The sequence below is a fragment of the Pollachius pollachius genome (genome assembly GCF_949987615.1).
Source record: "Pollachius pollachius genome assembly, chromosome: 18".
Lineage (NCBI taxonomy): Eukaryota > Metazoa > Chordata > Actinopteri > Gadiformes > Gadidae > Pollachius > Pollachius pollachius.
Genome location: NC_136951.1, coordinates 18,654,616 through 18,672,713, shown reverse-complemented (window position 1 = coordinate 18,672,713; position 18,098 = coordinate 18,654,616). Strand labels below are relative to the sequence as shown.

Sequence of the window (18,098 nt, the reverse complement as noted above, 5' to 3'; positions counted from 1 at the left end):
TTATGTTGCGTTCCAAGTTGTCGTGTTCGGGGTAGTCAGGGTGACCCAGTCTAGCTTCTACGGTTTTGGCTCTACGCCTCCAGTCCAGAGAATAAGAGGAGGAGCACTACTCTTAAAACTACTCTTATGTTACTTCAACAAGTGCTGTGGTGAACCCACATCTGGTGTGTGTGTGTGTGTGTGTGCGCATGTATATGATTATTTTCAGTCTGACGGGGCCACTTGTCAATGTTGATAAATCAGCAGTGCACCCACATCTTACATCACAGACACCCCTAGGGTCCCCATCTTTCTTTCTCACCCGCACTCATACACAAAGGAAGACATCGCGCAAGTTATGTCCCGCCCTCCCTGCGCAGCTATTGGTTGAAAGCCACGGGGTTGGGCCGCCATTGGAGCATTGGGGTTTTATTTATCTCTCTAGTCGCTAAACATCAACATCTCTTTCTGTCCCTTACTTTTATGTTTTAAATATATCTATTCTTAGCTTTGTTACGAGGGCTTCTTCGGTAGCCTGGTCGACAGGCAGCACTTAAATCTGTTGTGCTCTGTGGAACTTTTCGATTGTTCTCAGTCACGCTACGAAGTCGCTTTGAATAACCTCCTCGTAAAAGCAATGTCTAGTCAAATCAGACCGTTAGGCCACACACACACACACACACACACACACACACACACACACACACACACACACACACACACACACACACACACACACACACGAGACACAATTTGCTCCTCTCCCACTTCGGCCTCTCAGTTGACAAGACACAATTTTACTAGTAGAATTAAATTAAAATAAATAATTAAAGGTGATGCCGCCGCCATTTTGTTTTGTGGTCCTTCTGGTGTGTGCCCCTGGTTGATGTGCACCTTCTGCCCACCATTATGGTTGAAAGAGAGGCCACTCTTCCCCAGCTATCTGGGTTGTTTGATCCCCTCTTTAATTAGACTGCTTTAAACAACTGAGAGGAGAAGCGAGAGAGACAACCAGAGATGGAGAGAGGGGGGAGGAGGAAAGTGGTCGAGGTAAGATGAAAGGGACGGCTGTTCTCTTTATGTTACCATTTATTAGCTTTTTATAGAAGGGCCAGTTAATAGAAATGTAGGAACGGGCCGCATTAGCACAAGGCACCATTTCTGTTTTGAAAATGTGAGTACTTTATTTGTATAAACTTTGTATGTGGAGGACACAAACCTACGTGCTCTCCTTTCACGCTTTCTCTTCACTGAGTTGCATAAGGACCACTTCTGTGCAGGGTCCCAATAAGAGAAGAGAAAAGAAGGAAAGCTCAATGAGAAAGGGTAGGATGGAGAGACGAGGGTGAACGAAAACCACAGGATGAGAAAGGGATGAAAGGCTGTGTTCTTAAATCTTCAGACGCCCATCAAGGACTCTTGGGAGCGGTCAAGGTTAGCCGTGACTGTGTGTAGGTGGATTGCTGAGCCAGAAATACCCTTTGGTCCTGAGTGTGATTATACAGGAAAAATATGCGTATGCTGTTTGACCTGCAGCCCCTGTAGAGAGAAAGGTCAAAAGTAATTTGAATCTGTTGCTCTCTCCCGAAGGTTGACCTACCACTAATCCCCTGGCCTCAAACCTTTCCTAGTCCAGAAAAATTGATTTTTCCATCATGCTTTTGCTTTAGCCCTTTACTCACTCGGTACTATGCTTTTACCAGCCTCTCGGTTAAGCAATTGCTTTACTGGCATGACTATACATTTTCCTAATGACAAAGCATAATGTCCATTGCGCAATACATGGTGCTCCAATCCATTACGAGAACATTGTTGAACTGAACATTACTACCGCTTACAGTAGTTGTTGGATATAAAACAAACTGTGTGGACAAGTTATTTGGTATCATTTTGGTTCGGTATCTCGCCAAGTTGAGCCTCTTATGTTTCTCATCAAGTGTGAGTCAGCCAATAGGACGAAGTGGAGAAAGTTGTGTGTGTGTCCACATCCATGTGTATTTATTTTTATAAATACCCATCCAGACCCCTAATGTTCCCAGAACCAGCTCCAGATTGTGGACTGGCAGACAGATGTGCTTTTGGGATTTTGCCCAGAGGTTTTTTAAGGCGTTAAGCCGTTAACAGGCCCTGGGCAGTTGAACAAGTGATGGAAACGATGTTCCCTGTGCCAGAGGAGTGGATACACACACGGCTATTAATACCAGCCAGGCCTTCTGGTGGTTTGATGTTAAACCTTTAATCAACATGCCACCCGAATTTAGTAGAAACCAGACCTGGTCTTGATGTGATTGTTGAAATCTCTTAATAAATACATGTTTGAATGGAAGCTTTTTAATGATTCAAAATGTGTTTATTTTTATTCAACTGAGCAATTTCTTTGTTGAGATAACATAAAAGTGAGGATTTAATTTCGTCCGATGATGAAGTTGTTCTGTTGCTGTCGTTATCGCCGCAGATTGTTACCCCGGTTATCACACAACAAGGATATCAGAGCATCCCTAAATGTATCATTAACAAAGTTCTCACTCGAAGCCTTGGTCCCGCATAAAATATGAATAGCTCCATCCTCACCCTGTCATCGAGTGTGTCTGGTGTGTGGCTCTTCATCGTCGACACGCTGCGGTGTCTGGTAACGGGAGATCCTGCAGCTCCAGCCTCCCAAGACGACAGCCCAGACAACCCAAGCACCCCAGGCAGGTGTTGACACAACACAATAATTACGTTTATCTCAAGACTTTTTGGTGTTTCCAGTCAACAGGGTGCCGTTTTTATGGCGGTGGTTCAGCCTTAAGTTGTCCCCGTGCTTTTCTCATGAGGTTGACCCACATTTGGAGGCCTCCGTGGAGTTTGTTTTGAACTATACAGGCCCTTCACCTGCTGACTCGGCGCATAAAACGGGGGGGATGCGCTATCGAATTGCAACGAGATAATGCAATCAAGTCGACCGGTGTTGTGGGCTTAAGATAAGATAAGAACCACTGTACAATTTCTGTTTGTAAATTCACAAACTCAAGTTAATGATAAATCTGTCAATCAAGTAGTGTGTACAATATGGCAATAATATAATAAAACATTAATAAATTGGCTACCAATGACGTATATTATTACAAAGGCGTGCATTATATTTGGTGCCCTCAGACCCAAATGCTAGTAAAACTATATTTTGGACCGGACAGGCTCTGCCTTGCAGTTCTCTACCCCCAGGTCGTGTTTAAGTCTTCCGCAAATGTTTCTGAGAGGTGAACCACCACTTTCACTACAAACTCTTAGGGGTGAGGCGGTTCAGTGCGTTCAACTCCGTGTGTGTGTGTGTGTGTGTGTGTGTGTGTGTGTCACTAGCTGTGTTGGCAGCTGTGGCCTTCGGCCCCCTGGTTCCATCGGGATCTAAACAGCCAATGTCTGGCCCCAGAGGACGATACGGCTTCCTTTCTCTCCCCAAGAGTCCCCCCTCTATCTTTATCACACACAAACTTTTGTATAACAATCAATAAATCAGTCAAAGGATTATATTACTGCCTCGTGAGTCAAGTGTCCTATTGTCTTCTTTTAAAACCAACCATGAAGAAAACTTATCAATCCGCCATGGTCCGCTACGATAAAGGACTTATTCACTGTAATGCAATCAGAAAATGTCTAAGTCTAGTGGTTACTATAATTTTTAAGCATAAACCCCCATTGGGATTTTCCTTGTCTATTAATCAAGAGGTTTCGCACTTTCATGCCAACGCAGTCATTTCTTTTTTAAACGTTGGTTTCACCGCACGTTAGGGCTGTGCAATTAATCGAATTTTGATCACGATTTCGATTCTTGGGTCAAACGATCTCCAAATTAATAAAATCCGAGTTGGAACGATTCTTTTGGAATTTTCCGTTGTCTGTGAGGTTTTGTGAAAGAGCGTGCGCAATTCAGTCCCTCCCCCCAGAGCATTCAACGCGGCCCCGCGAGCTGTGTGTGTGTGGTGACCTTATTCAGAAAACAGCGCCAGCGAGATGGCAGAGGGAGGACAGCCGCGTTTACTCGATAAAAAGAGTAAAACGAGTTCTCTAATATGGCAACACTTCGGATTCGAAGAAGCCGACGAGGCACAGGCCCACATAATGTGCAAAATGTGCTACAATGTTATATCTGCACCCCTTGGAAACACGACAAACTTGTTTAATCACCTAAGGCCCCGTCCACACTAACCCGGGTAAATCTACAAACGCATTAATATTTATCCGTTTAGCCCTTCCGTCAACACTAAAACTGAGAATTCCGACACTGAAAACGATGCTTTTCGAAAACGATCGCTGAGGTGGATAAATGTGAAAACGCTGGGTTCGCGTTGTAGTGTGGACAGGGTAGACGGAGGCTTTCAGAAACGATGACGTTCGGTTGCCATGACGCTGCCACAAGCTTGCGCTCGAAACCGAGACGCTCATCAAAAAAAATGGAAGATGAAATGCAAATGATGATCTCTCTGTACAATGTACTAATTTATCTCTAGATACAACTCGACATATTGGCTCAAACATATTCTTTGCTCCAACGCCGGAGGTGAGCGCTGTACTTGATGTTCTTAAGTGATGGTAAAAAAACCCGAAAGACGGCAGTTCAAACCGTACTTGAAGCGGCGTTTCTGGGTCGAAGACCGGGTCGAAAATGATTAACCAGCTGATCAACTGTAAATATCAGCTGATCGCGCGCCTGTAATCTAAACAGAGAGGCGTGGCGGAGTTGCGTAACCATGACAACAACGGTTTATCAAAATAATTTCAGTGTGGAACGTGGATGCAAAACATTCCGAAAACGATAGTGTGGAAGGAGATTGTTTTCATTGCAGATGTGCGTTTTTACATTTACCCGGGTTGGTGTGGACGGGGCCTGAGACGCAATCACAAAGCGCTTACGACGAATTGGCTAAGAAACAAAAACACAAGACCACAACCCGACGACAGCAGGACAGACGTCGATTACAACCGATTGTTGTGTCTCATTTAATTTTCTAGTATATTTATTTTATTCATTGAAAGTTTTGTAGAAATTGCAGAACAGCTGGACACATATTTATTTGTACATTATTTTCAATTTCAACATTTTCTATTTTTTTATTTGAACAGTTTGTGTACTGTGTAGTTTAAGAATTTTGAAAACTCAGTTACCGTGGGTTTATTTTTGAAATGCCGAATAAATACATTTCATTTTCAAACTCAAGAAGAATCGTTTGAAGAATCGTGATTTCAATCTTGACCAAAAAAAATCGTGATTCTCATTTTTTCCAAAATCGAGCAGCCCTACCGCACGTTGGATGAAACAACAGAGCTCGCATATCATCCCCCTAACTTAGTATACATCCCAATGCTTTGGGTTTCCTTTTCCTTGTTTCTCTGCCCCTCTCAGTTCAAAGGGCCTCATTGACACATGAAATGTACGTTTACATGGCAAACATTGGATATGTAACTGGGCCTCTCTGTGCTTACATGCTGATCAGGAAACCTGTTTTTCGGGCGATATTCGGGTTACAATTGGCTTTCCCATGTGCATGCATTCGTGCCGTTTGATCGTGGTTCTTTTATTTAAATGAGCGAGAAAAAGGCTTTGAACTTCTAGTGAATTGCAACCGCTACTTGGGAAGGAAAGTGTCACTCTGGGCGACTGTTTCCCCCTTGAGTGAAGTCAGTTCAAGGCTTCTAGACGAGCGACGTGGCGCGTTACTCGATGGCTCACTCCTCGTTCAGACTGCTAATTCAAACAAGACCTCCCTCACTCGTGAGAAGTGAATGAGTCACAACACTTTGTCAGCAGAACGCACACGCACAAACATACACGCGTGTGCGCACTCACAAACACACACCCGCACTCACAGGCCCGCACTCACAAACACGCACTCACAAACACACGCGCACGTGCAAATGCACATGCACTCAAAAACACACGCGCTCACTCACTCGCAAACACGCACGCACTCACAAACACGCACTCACAAACACACATGCTTACTCACTCACAAACACGCACTCACAAACACACATGCTTACTCACTCACAAACACGCACTCACAAATACACACACACATACACTCACACACATACACTCACGCACACAGTGTCATCCGGAGTTGAGTGCTTTACCGCGTTTGTTTTTTTCAATGCCTCTGGCGCAGCCCACAAACGACTTGGAGTCTCACTCCTAATTTCCCCTCACACACCGAGCAAGACAATGATTGGCTCTCGGCTGGGCTGGCAATACGCGACGCTCCGGCTCGTTCTAGAAGATGGAGTGGCTCTAAACTGCCGCTGCTCTGAAAAGACCTTCTCTCCTGCTGCTTCACTGCGCTCTTTTTCACACGCCATCGTTGTTGCGTCAGTGGCTTCGCAGCCCATTTGCACGTGAATAAAAAAGGTAAGAGATGATAATTCACACGAACCCTGGGGATTACACCCTGCTGTGGCCACCTTCTGATGGGCAAGACTCACTCGGCCGACTCGTCTGGTCTTGTCTGGGGATAAATGAGACTGGACCCGGGATGGGGAGGGGTGTGGCATGCCGCCTGTGACTGTCCCTGCCCCTACTCCCAGAGAAATGGGTCACGCCCATCCCCTGAGAGTCAACTTCACCTTCCCTTCACCCTCGGTGACCTCAGACCACAGGTGGGTTCAGCTGCACTTGCGTGGGTGTGTGGTCATGACGAGTACCAACAACTTAACCGTGTGTGTGTGTGTGTGTGTGTGTGTGCGCATGGAAACTGTTTAGTCACTTGTTGATCCCGCTCTTCCGTTTGATACCCAAGTGACGTCTGTCTCTCGTGCTCCTTCTCCCCCCCCCCCCCCCCCAGCTGGGCCATGGCCTCCTTGGTAAACATCAGACACGGAGCGTGGCTCTCTGTAAATGAGCCACCAGGCCCTGCTCTCCCCCGATGGAGAACCTGTGGAGTAATCATTTAGCCTAGCAACGCTGGGGACCGTACGGAAAGAAAGAGAGCCCGGAACACAACGTACCAGCTGAAGGCCCCGTCAAGTAGTGTTGTTCTTCTCCTTTCTCTCTCCCCTCCCGTGGTTTGGCTTGCTCGTTGGTCCCAGGTTGATACGTTGAAGTATTTTTGGAAGAGCCTTTCATAATATATATATATATATATATATATATATATAAACTTTTTGCATTGTGTTCCTACTCCTGCATCAAAGATAAAGTAAAGCACTTGCAATCATCTTCTGGAGATTTTCTGTGAGCCTGTTAATGCTTGCAAGGCTAATAAGCAAGATTCAAGTCCCCGGGCAACGTTTGATTGGTATTGGTTTGGTGAAAAAACTGGGCTTATAATTTATAACGCTTATAAAACCGCAGTTTTATAGCAGTTGGGATGTCTCACGCAATCGCACTCAATGGGTTTGCAGTGTAGCGTACCGACTGCCATGTCACCGTCATCCTAGAACCTGATTGGATGTTTGAAGACCACTTGGACGATGGATTAATCATTTGGCAGCTTTCAGCTAGCTCACAACAATAACGTAATGACTTTGCTCTGATTGGGGTCCTGTCCGTCAGTGGTGCACAGTTCTTTATCCACCTGCTACAGAACTGCTTCTCAATATGAATGAGAAACTGGTGGGGGGGGGGGTATTGAGTGAAAGTACTCAAACTAAACTTGACCTTCATTCTCCGAAAAAGCTCCAGGAGATGGGTTTGTTTTCATTATCCAAAGCTACAACCCCCACCCGCTACAGTCACAGCTGGGAACACACGCACCTGCGCACACACAAGTGCACGTGCGCCTGTGCACTCAAGCATATGTGCAAGCGTCACGACACCGAGCTCGTGATGCTGGGTCGTGATGGAGCATCTGTGATCCACAGCGCCAGATTAACACCAGGAAACGACCGGTGCTGCTCCAGGGGAGATAAGATCCTCGCCCCGGCGACGGCGCCACCGGTGTTTAACGGCGAAGCAGACACTCTGTTTCACGGGCTTCCCGGAAGATGCTCATTCACAAAGTGAAGGATCACTTAGTGCTGAAAATAGTGAACAGAAGAATGGCGTTGGGTAATGGTCCTGTACTCAAGTCATCGAGTGTGTAAACAGAAAATGCGATTTACAGACAAAGCAAGCAGAAATTTAGAAAATATTTTCTTTGCTTTCTTAACCTCCTTCCTATTGTCCAACTATCTCTGTGTCTCTTTTGTCTGTCTTTCTCGCTCTGTCTCTCTCTGTCTCTCTCTCTCTGTCGGTCTCATCTGTCTATGTCTCTCTGTGTCTTTTCTCCTTGTGTTTATTCAGTACCGACCCCTTTCCCTTCATATGCATGAGGATGAACGCATTATAGCCATCGGATCCCTCTGTACTTCTGCCTAGGTGTTTATTTTCCTCTCGTGAGTCGTGACCCTGCTGGGCTCAGCTATTTTCCTTCTCTTCCCCTCCGCTCCATGCATTTTTCCGTCTCCCCATGTATGTCTCTGGTACCCTCTGCTGCTTCTATCTGAACGCCCCAAGGGGATTCGCTAGACGGCTTTCATGATCAATATTGAGACAGCTTGCATCAATGGAAACCCTGTCCCCCCACCCTCAAACCCAGCATGGTGCGGTAGGACACACACAAGCACGCACATACGTGCGCACACACACACACACACACACACACACACACACACACACACACACACACACACACACACACACACACACACACACACACACACACACACACACACACACACACACACACACACACTTGTTGACAGGGATGGGATCAGGTTGTTTCCTGGTATTCACATTGACGAGGCTGTCACAATAATGGCTGTCCCTGCCAGGGCGGTGTTGACATGGCTACTTGGGTCACATCCCCCCGCCCCCCCGTCCAATCCCCTCCCCTGAACACCTCTCTCAAGTTCAGCCCACATCTGTCACAGCTGGAAGGCTTCTCTCCCAGCTCGGAAAGTTATCTAATCATTAGCGAGGCAAATATTTGCCTTCGTCGTCACATTTCTCCGTCCTCTTATCTGCCTTGCTTTGTAAGCGGTGTTATCTATTTTTAAAATACATCTTTGTTACTTGTTGTATCACGTGTTTCAGGATTAAATATATTCATTAATAATATCGCATTTGTCTGTGTGTCTTGAGAATAGGACATGTTGCATGTCGCCGAGATCCGATGTCCTTACAGAATGTGTTGGCCTTCTCCATATTGTGACATTCAGACCTACTTTGGCATGTATTCACTGTCGCTGGTAGTTTGCGGTGTTTCGGCATGCGTCACGGCAGTCTTCCGTTTCCGTTCCTCCTCCAGTTCTGGACGCGTTGCACTCCTAACAGATTGGCTCTCCGTTGGGCATTCCACTCGGCGTCCCCCGGCTCTTGTTGTTTGAAGCGCAGACCACCACACTCGAACGGTACTTGTGTGTCATAATGGGGGAATCGTACAAACCTTTTTAAAAGGCCTCTTGCTGTATGGCGAGTGACTTGGGAGTGAATTTGCATACAAGGTGATATTTTACATTGTTTATCCGTAATCTGAGTCACTCACTGACTCCTATTGATGTGTGTGGGTGTGCACCTATCGTTTATCCTAGTTAGCCGACTCATCCAGAATTGATAAAGGTAAGAAACGGGAGACAGAGGTTGGCCATGTGACCAAACCACTTGGTCCGCGTGAACTGAAAGTCTTCATGTTGCGGCGTTGGTCTCGGGAAACGCGCACGTTTGGAAGCCAGACTGGCGCCTTCCCTCAATCTTCCACTACATCGTTCTGACTCGTTCCACTTCCACTCTCCCATCTGGAGATGAATCATACCTGACGGTGAGCACTGGTTTGTCACTTCCCGTCTTCCAAACCCTCTTTGTGAGGTCTGTGATGACCAGCTTACACACACGTGCCAACCTTAACCGCATCAAGAAACGAGTTTAAACCTACGTGGGGCGGGGGGATTGTGGGTTAAGTTATTGGTACTCGTACCCACAAGGACCTCGTACCCACAGCATCTGAACCGACCTGTGGTCTGAGGTCACCGTGGGTGAAGGGAAGCTCGGGATGACTCACAAGGGATGGATCTGATCCATTTCTCTGGGGTTAGGTGTAGGGGTTTGAAGAGGATGTGTCGTATAAATGCATAGAAGCAGGGCACCTGGCTTCTATGATGCAGACATCTCTTCAAGGGCTCCCATACAAGGGTAGCCAATATTTTGTGTGTCCGGCGACAGTAGCTCAGGAGGTAGAGCGGATGGACTTGTAACCGGAGGGTTGCTAGTTCGATCCCCGGCTCCTCCTAGCTGAGCGACGCGGTGTGCCAGAGCAAGACCCTATGAAAAGTTGTTGTAAGTCGCTTTGGATTAAAGCGTCTGCTAAATGTAAATCGTGTTCTTGTTGTTAACAGCAAAAATAAGCCTGGATTAATTGGATGTTTGCTGACTCTGAGGGGCTTTTTGCCCACTGCAAAAATACCCATGAACACCATCCTGAGTAGGCCTGTCATTCATCAGGGTCCGGGAATCAAATTGATTTCTACTCATGCTGCACACACACACGCGCAGTCTTTCTAGGAACAGTCACAGTTGGCTATAGGGCCTATAAGCAGGTCTCTAGTGGACCGCAGCTGCTGACACTAACCCACAAACCTCACACCCTTGTGATGACCAATCTCTGTTACTACAGCATGGCCTCCTGGTGTTTTTCATTCAAGCTTATTTAGAATATTGTCATCGTCATTAGCTGTTAACCCATAAGTGGGTTATCCGATGGATTTAAGGAATTGCTCACCACGGCAGTATGACGTTATGATTGACTTGATACAAATAAATCTTCCATTCGTAACCAAATGTATCAGTAATCATAACCATATGAAATCAGCCGGATTTGGATATCATGTCTTCTGATTGGCTGCAGCCTAGCGACCCACTCATCTAAGACTGAATCAGGGCAAAGTACTTAATCAAGGAGACAGACTGACGAGCTATTGATCATTCTCTCATTGATTGATTGAGGCGATTCTCTCAATCTTTTTCCTCTTCTTTCTCTCTGAATATGGTCTCATACATCATCTAGTTCTAGTAAAACATAACCTGGTCAAATATTCTGCAACCTAAAACACAATTGTATTCAAAAAAGTTTAACATTTAAGTTAGATGTTGGTTTAACATTTCCGGCAACACAAAAGACGCAGCACACGTGCTCACAGTAAGCCTCCCTCTGTTCTAATTGGCCGATGACTTGAGTGTTCAGTCGGAGCTTCTGCTGGTTTTGCAGTGTGATCCAATCTGTGGAACAATCCACAATTAAACAAGAACAAAGACTCATAAACGGGGTTGGGGGGGTTAGGGTTTGTGTGAGGTGGCAGGGGGCGGGGAGGGGGGTAGTTGAATGAAAAGAAAACAATTTGTCTCTTTGTCTCCAGCGGCCCAGGCTGGCCAGTTTTAGCTGGATCTGAAGAGGTTGGCCTATAAATGGATCGGACCTTGGAGCCGCTAGTGCTCTCCCACACCCTCTACACCTCGACACCTCCAAACACAAACACACACATTAGTCAGGGAGGCCTTGCCTTTCCTTCACACACACAGCAGAGTCCGGTCGATCCCGCCACTGACAGACACTGACACCCGCCCAGGTGCACATACCTGTTGCCATGCTGAAAAAGAAGGCTGCAGGGAGCGGGCAGCTGGTTGTGAAGCAGGTAAGGGGAACGGAGGGCCGTGACTGGGCACCGGGGCCTCCACAGTTGTAGATGAGTGGGTCGCTAGGGAGCAGCCAATCAAAAGACATGCTGTCCAAATCCGGCTGACTTCATATGGTTATTGACGGCTGATTACATTTGGTTCTGAACGGGAGATTTATTTCTATCAAGTCAATCATTACAACATGCTGCCGTGGTTAGCAATGCCTTGGCTAGTATTTTTCTTAATAATAAATGAATCGGATAGCCCACTTGTAAACAGCAGGAGGAGGTTGTAGGGAGACGCGGACTGTGCTGTATTGCGGGAAATTGATCTGCGTTGAGTCAAGAGGACACGAGAAGCCCCAAAGTCTACCGGAGAAGTCTGATGTTCAGACGTACTGTACTTGGTTGGCAGTTTAAGGTGAAATTGTTGAATCAGATCGATCATGAATATAGTTTGTATCCTATTATCTTAAATGCTATTTTGGTCGTTCCCCCTCGGTAACCTACATGTAGCAGTCATAGGTCTGGCGGGCTAATGCGCCATGTTGATGCTGGTCTATGTTATGGCTACGCAGTGTTATGCTATGGGATGGATACAGGCAAACTATCCGAGCCCCTACCAAATTGTCCCTGGAGGGACAGCGGTTTGCCGGATGAAAGTGATAACAAACTTTTTCTATGACATGCTCGGCTGATAGCCAAGTGTATCACAACATAACAGAGGATTAGGGAGTATGAATTTTAATCAAATAAGGAACATTGTTAGATTACATCACCTGGCACATGATCCTTAATCTGCGATTATCACTGAAAAGTCTCAAATTACGATGCAAGCTGTTCAGCAGAGTGGGGGCCTGATGAAATGAACAAGATTAGGCACACAGTAGAAGGATGGATGGGAGGTTTTTTTTTGCCAACGCGGCATCAGGAAGGGGTGGAGTTTCAACGGCTGGCAACCTGGCCAATCACAGAAGGGTTTCCACGGCAGGGGAGCCAATGAAAACGCACGCGCACCGTAACCAAACGCACCCCTACATCCTAAACTAACTCCATTTCTAGAACGCATAAACTTAGTCTCCGGTGTGTGCTGAGTGAAATGAGGACGAGCAACAGTTCGACCGAACCTGCGCACGATCCTGGCTGTTAAGACGAGTGTCTGGGCCCCGCCCACTCCAAGCAGAACTGGGGGAAGGTGGGCGGGGCGTCAGGGAGTCCTCAGCAGACCTTGTGTGTGTGTGTGTGTGTGTGTGTAATTACACAAAGCTTTCTCTGGCTGCATGAAAGCTGTCTCTCTGCTGCTCTATCATTAAGTGTGTGTGTGTGTGTGTGTGTGTGTGTGTGTGTGTGTGTGTGTGTGTGTGTGTGTGTGTGTGTGTGTGTGTGTGTGTGTGTGTGTGTGTGTGTGTGTGTGTGTGTGTGTGTTCAAAGCAGAGAGCACTTACAGACTAGACAGTTTCCTGATGCCCTGTTGGCGTATAGCAACACACACACACAGCAATTTGTCTTTCCTTTATATCAACACTAATGGCAGTGGGAAAGAGAGAGAGATAATGATGAAGTGTCTCACCCATCAAAGGACCGTCACATCTGTGTTTGTTCTTTTGAACCAATTTGAGCAGATATTAAGATGTGTAAACATTAACACGCACACAATTGTGTGTACTTTGGCCAGAATAGAAACAAAATTGACATCTTTATAGTACTGTGTGACACATTGTGCAGTTTATCCATTAAAAATCAAGCGGTGTACTTGAGTGAACCGGGGTTTGTCCAAGGTCCTCGTCCTGCTTTTATGGCTGGAAATAGATCACCCCCTCTAATGGCGCAATCATTTATACATTGTTCCAAGACTCAGCATTTTATTTTATTAGTGATTGTATAACCGCGAGACACGCACACGCACACACACTTTTAAATCTCAGAGAGCAATTTTGCAATGCATTTTGAATTACATATTTTTTAACGAGTGATTTAGAATAAATTGTGGGTCTTAAACTGTTATTACAGATGTACAACCACACACAGATTAGCGTAGATATTTGAACCAGGATTTGAACATTTAGTATTATGTTGGTTCAATAGGGATTATATTCACTTGTAATGATAATCTCTCCAATTCACCCTCTGTACTTTCATTAGGTAACGGCAATCACATTATTAACATTCCAACCAGGTCAATAACATCCCGACATTTCAACATTTTGTCAATGTGCAGCAGCTAAGCATGTTTAGGTGTTGTTAGAGTTAGCTCACGTCTCTCCCCCTCCCTCTACTTCAGATCCAGTTTGCAGACCAGAAGCAGGAATTCAACAAGAGGCCCACGAAGATCGGACGCCGCTCGCTGTCTCGCTCCATCTCCCAGTCCTCCACAGACAGCTACAGCTCAGGTACACACGCACATCCCATCGTCCCCTCCCAACACATCTATGCACCGTCTCTCACGCTCACTCTTTCTTTCTTTTTCCGTCCACGGGACAGAGTGTTCTCTGACTGGGTTTCCTGTGAAGTTAGTGTGAGCTTCTGTGTCACGGGGTAGGGAGTGTTACATGACATAACAGTCTGTGTTTGTGTGTGAACAACGTCATTTCACTGCACACGCATCATCATGTCATTCATAGTAGAGATTGTGAGTGGTGGGAACTGTGGTTGGCTGCTTTGAGTCAAGGCTAAACAGAAGATGTGGTCACACAACACAGATTCTCTCGCTCTCTCGCTCGCTCTCTCGCTTGCTCTCTCGCTCTTCCTCTCACTCTCTTTCCAACTCAGCTCTTCGTCAATTCAATTAGAAGGCTTTTATTGGCATGGTCAACAGACATTGACTTTGCCTCTCTTTAACTCTTTCTCCACACCGACCGGATTGCGTATTGACAGTTTTGGCAAAGAAGTATGAAAGTGTTGTAAAACACGAGGTAAAAGGTTATTCAGCATTGGATAGCGTTCGAGAGGGACTGGGGTCACTGCCAAAGACCCCATTTACTTTATTTAATCTGTATTTAATCTTTTATTTATTCATTTTCGACATTTTGTTTTTCTTTGTTAGACCCAAAGTATTTTCGGTTGAGTGATCATGCTTCCGGATTCCACAGTGTGTATTCCTGGAAAAGAAAGGGAATTACGTTGAGGATGACCTTGTTTTTATCTACTTGGTGTTCAGTTTGTTGAATCATAACAGGTAGTGCAGGAAAAAGATCAATCTCTCCCGTTGACATTCTCCGTCCTCCCCAGCTACTGCCTTTCTCTTTCTATCTCCACCTATTAGTATTCTCTGTCTACCGTTCTAGAGCATCTCTCTCCCTCCCTCCTCCCTCTCTACTTCTCTCTCCACCTCTTTTCCTCTCTCTCAACCTCTCTCTCTCTCGCACTCTCTCTCTACCTCTCTCTTCTTCTCTCTCTTCATCTCTATCCTTCTTCTACCCTCTCTTCCCATCCCTCTCTCTCTCCCTCATTACACCTCTCTTAACCGCCTCTCTGATCCCTCTGCCCGGGGCCATAATCTCTCTATAAATCACCCCTGGTTCTCCCAGGTCTCTCATACCCACTGGAAGAGGACACGGTGAACTTGTCATAACGCCTTTTCTACACCGATGCATCCATGTTTTTGTCTTTCCTTTACCTGCCTGAACACGGAAGTCCTGTACACTTCCAGGAATTCTGAGGCATTTCAACAACGCAGATTCAAATTGGATTAGGTCTTGAACTTTGAAGGACGTTCCTCTTGCACTTGCTCTGTCTCAGCCTTTCTTGTCTCCCCACCAGAGGTCTGTAATCCTCTTGATGGCACTGCCAAAAAGAAGGGGATTTGAGATCAGACAACGTATAGTGAGTGATGCAAGGAGTCCCAATTCAAAACATAGAGATTCAACCAACATAAAATATGAAGTGAACACTAAACTGCTCTTTGTTGATCCCAAACCTCTTAAAGGTTTATTCGAAAGATATTTTCAGCAACTCGGTGCAGTTGGCTCCTTTTGAAAGCCCTGCCGCTTCCATGTGTACACCCCCGCAGATGGGGGGGGGGGCAGAAGCTCAGGAGGTAGCGCGGGTTGCTGGTAACCGCAAGAGTGTCGAGGTGTCCCTGAGCAAGGCACCTAACCCTAACTTGCTCCCGACGAGCTGGCAACGGGTGAATGTCAGACGATACTGTGAAGCGCTTTGGATGAGAGCGCTATAAATGCGGTCCATTTAGCATGGAGGGATCGCGTGGAGAACACAGTACATTGACTCGCGTCTCTCCAGTCCAACTCTTGTCGGGTGATGTTTTGCGTCGCTTCAGGACTAACGACGCGCGCGGTTGTGTGTGTGTGTGTGTTGCAGCGGCGTCGTACACGGACAGCTCGGACGATGAGACGTCCCCGCGGGACAAGCAACAGAAGAACACCAAGGGCAACGGGGACTTCTGCATCAAGAACATCAAGCAGGCCGACTTCGGACGCCGGGAGATCGAGATCGCCGAACAAGGTGCGTGATTTTCAAAATGGCTTGTAACGGCTAATCACACTCGCAACTGGTGGTATGATAATTTGTCACCTTTAACCATTAACTGCGTTTTGATTTGGTTTATGCTTTTCTTTTTGATTTGGTTATTTGTGGCTATTCTCCATAGGTGACCTCTCAATGCCTGTATTGAAACCTGCATGTAGTTGCATGCAAATTTTCCGCTGCAGTTATCCACCCACTGGTCAATCTGTCACAATGATACGTTTCTAAGAAGTTCACTGGAATAAAACTCGCAGATCCAAGAGTCAATCCAGAAAATCGCACCTGAGGTCATATAATGATACAGCCGTGACTGCCGCGACCCCTAAAGCCAGGAGTCTAGAGGGGACTAATGGGTAAAGTAGGTAGTAGTTTTAATAGCTATGGCAAAGTGACGACGTGTGCAGAGTAAGAGCAAGCTGGCTCATGTTCCTCAACATTGTAATTATTATTGTTGCATCTGTCTGTCTGTCTGTCTGTCTGTCTGTCTTTGTATAGCTGACGGTTTAAGACGCTGATCAGCACTATCAGCTGTTTTAATGCATCTGTCTGAGGGGGAGAGAGGAAGAGAACACACACACACACACACACACACACACACACACACACACACACACACACACACACACACACACACACACACACACACACACACACACACACACACACACAACCCCAGCTTGACCCTGGAGGCTGCACAGTCATAAACACACACCCGTGGGTCAGATAATAAGCGTGTCACCTCACTGAACCACCGCTATCTGCTGTGTTTCTAAAGTGTGTGTGTGTGTGTGTGTGTGTCTCCAGAGATGCCGGCCCTGATGGCTTTGAGGAAGCGAGCCCAGGGGGAGAAGCCTCTGGCCGGGGCCAAGGTGGTGGGCTGCACCCACATCACCGCACAGACCGCCGTGAGTGGTGCACACACACAGCAGCGCACACACAGCTTGTGGTGTACACATTGACACACGACTTTGACACACGCACACACAGACACACACACACACACACACTTTGACACACACACACACAAACACTTTGACACACACACACACAAACGCTTTGACTCACACACACACACTCAAACACTTTGACTCACGTCACACACACACTTTGACACACACACACACACACTTTGACACGCTGACACACACACACACAAACTTTGACACACACGCACACTTATTCACTGATACTAACTTACGCAAACTTATGCACTGATACAGCCATAAACGCTAGTGCTTACACATCCCTCTCTCTCCTCTCTCGATCTTGCCCTCACCCCTGACTCCCCCCTTTCCTCACCTCTGCCTCCCTCTCCCAGGTGCTGATGGAGACCCTGGCAGCTCTGGGGGCTCAGTGCAGGTGGGCGGCCTGCAACATCTACTCCACCCAGAACGAGGTGGCAGCTGCGTTGGCCGAGGGAGGTATGTGTATAAAAAGGACATGTTGTTTTTAGGACTCCATATCTTTAACACCTCGGTGAACATGGTACAATGAGGGGTTAATCATAACCAGATGCTGGTAACTGTGGTGACTTTCTCTCTGTCTCTCTGTCTCTCTCTTGCTCGCTCTCTATCGCTCTCGCTCTCTGTCGCTCTCGCTCTCTCGCTCTCTCTCTCTCTCTTGCTCGCTCTCTCTCGCTCTCGCTCTCTGTCGCTCTCGCTCTCTGGCTCTCTGGCTCTCTGGCTCTCTCGCTCTCGCTCTCGCTCTCGCTCTGGCTCTCTCGCTCTCTCGCTCTCTCTCTCTCTCTCTTGCACGCTGTCTCTTGCTCTCGCTCTCTGTCTCTCTCTCTCTCTCTTGCTCGCTCTCTCTCTCTCTCGTTCTCTGGCTCTCTTGCTCACTCTCCCTCTCTCGCTCTCTCCATAGGGTTCAGTGTGTTTGCCTGGAAGGGCGAATCGGAGGATGATTTCTGGTGGTGCATCGATCGCTGTGTCAACCTGGAGGGCTGGCAGCCAAACATGGTAGAGCCTCTAAAGCTGCATGACTCGAAGCTCTGCCCCTAGTGGTGACACTGGGTATTA

At 46.8% G+C, this 18,098-nt stretch overlaps 1 protein-coding gene across 2 annotated transcripts in view; it reads left to right on the top strand.

The window, feature by feature from the left end:
- Positions 1-18,098, top strand: part of ahcyl2b (adenosylhomocysteinase like 2b) — a gene marked incomplete at its 3' end in the record, with an annotated part of 38,105 nt that overhangs the window by 7,940 nt on the left and 12,067 nt on the right. For both annotated transcript variants that reach the window (XM_079755808.1, XM_079755809.1), the window contains exons 2-6: positions 13,880-13,988; positions 15,916-16,059; positions 16,885-16,985; positions 17,399-17,501; positions 17,944-18,038. In XM_079755808.1, coding sequence (XP_079611934.1) covers positions 13,880-13,988; positions 15,916-16,059; positions 16,885-16,985; positions 17,399-17,501; positions 17,944-18,038 — 552 coding nt within the window. The remainder of the gene's footprint in view (positions 1-13,879; positions 13,989-15,915; positions 16,060-16,884; positions 16,986-17,398; positions 17,502-17,943; positions 18,039-18,098) is intronic.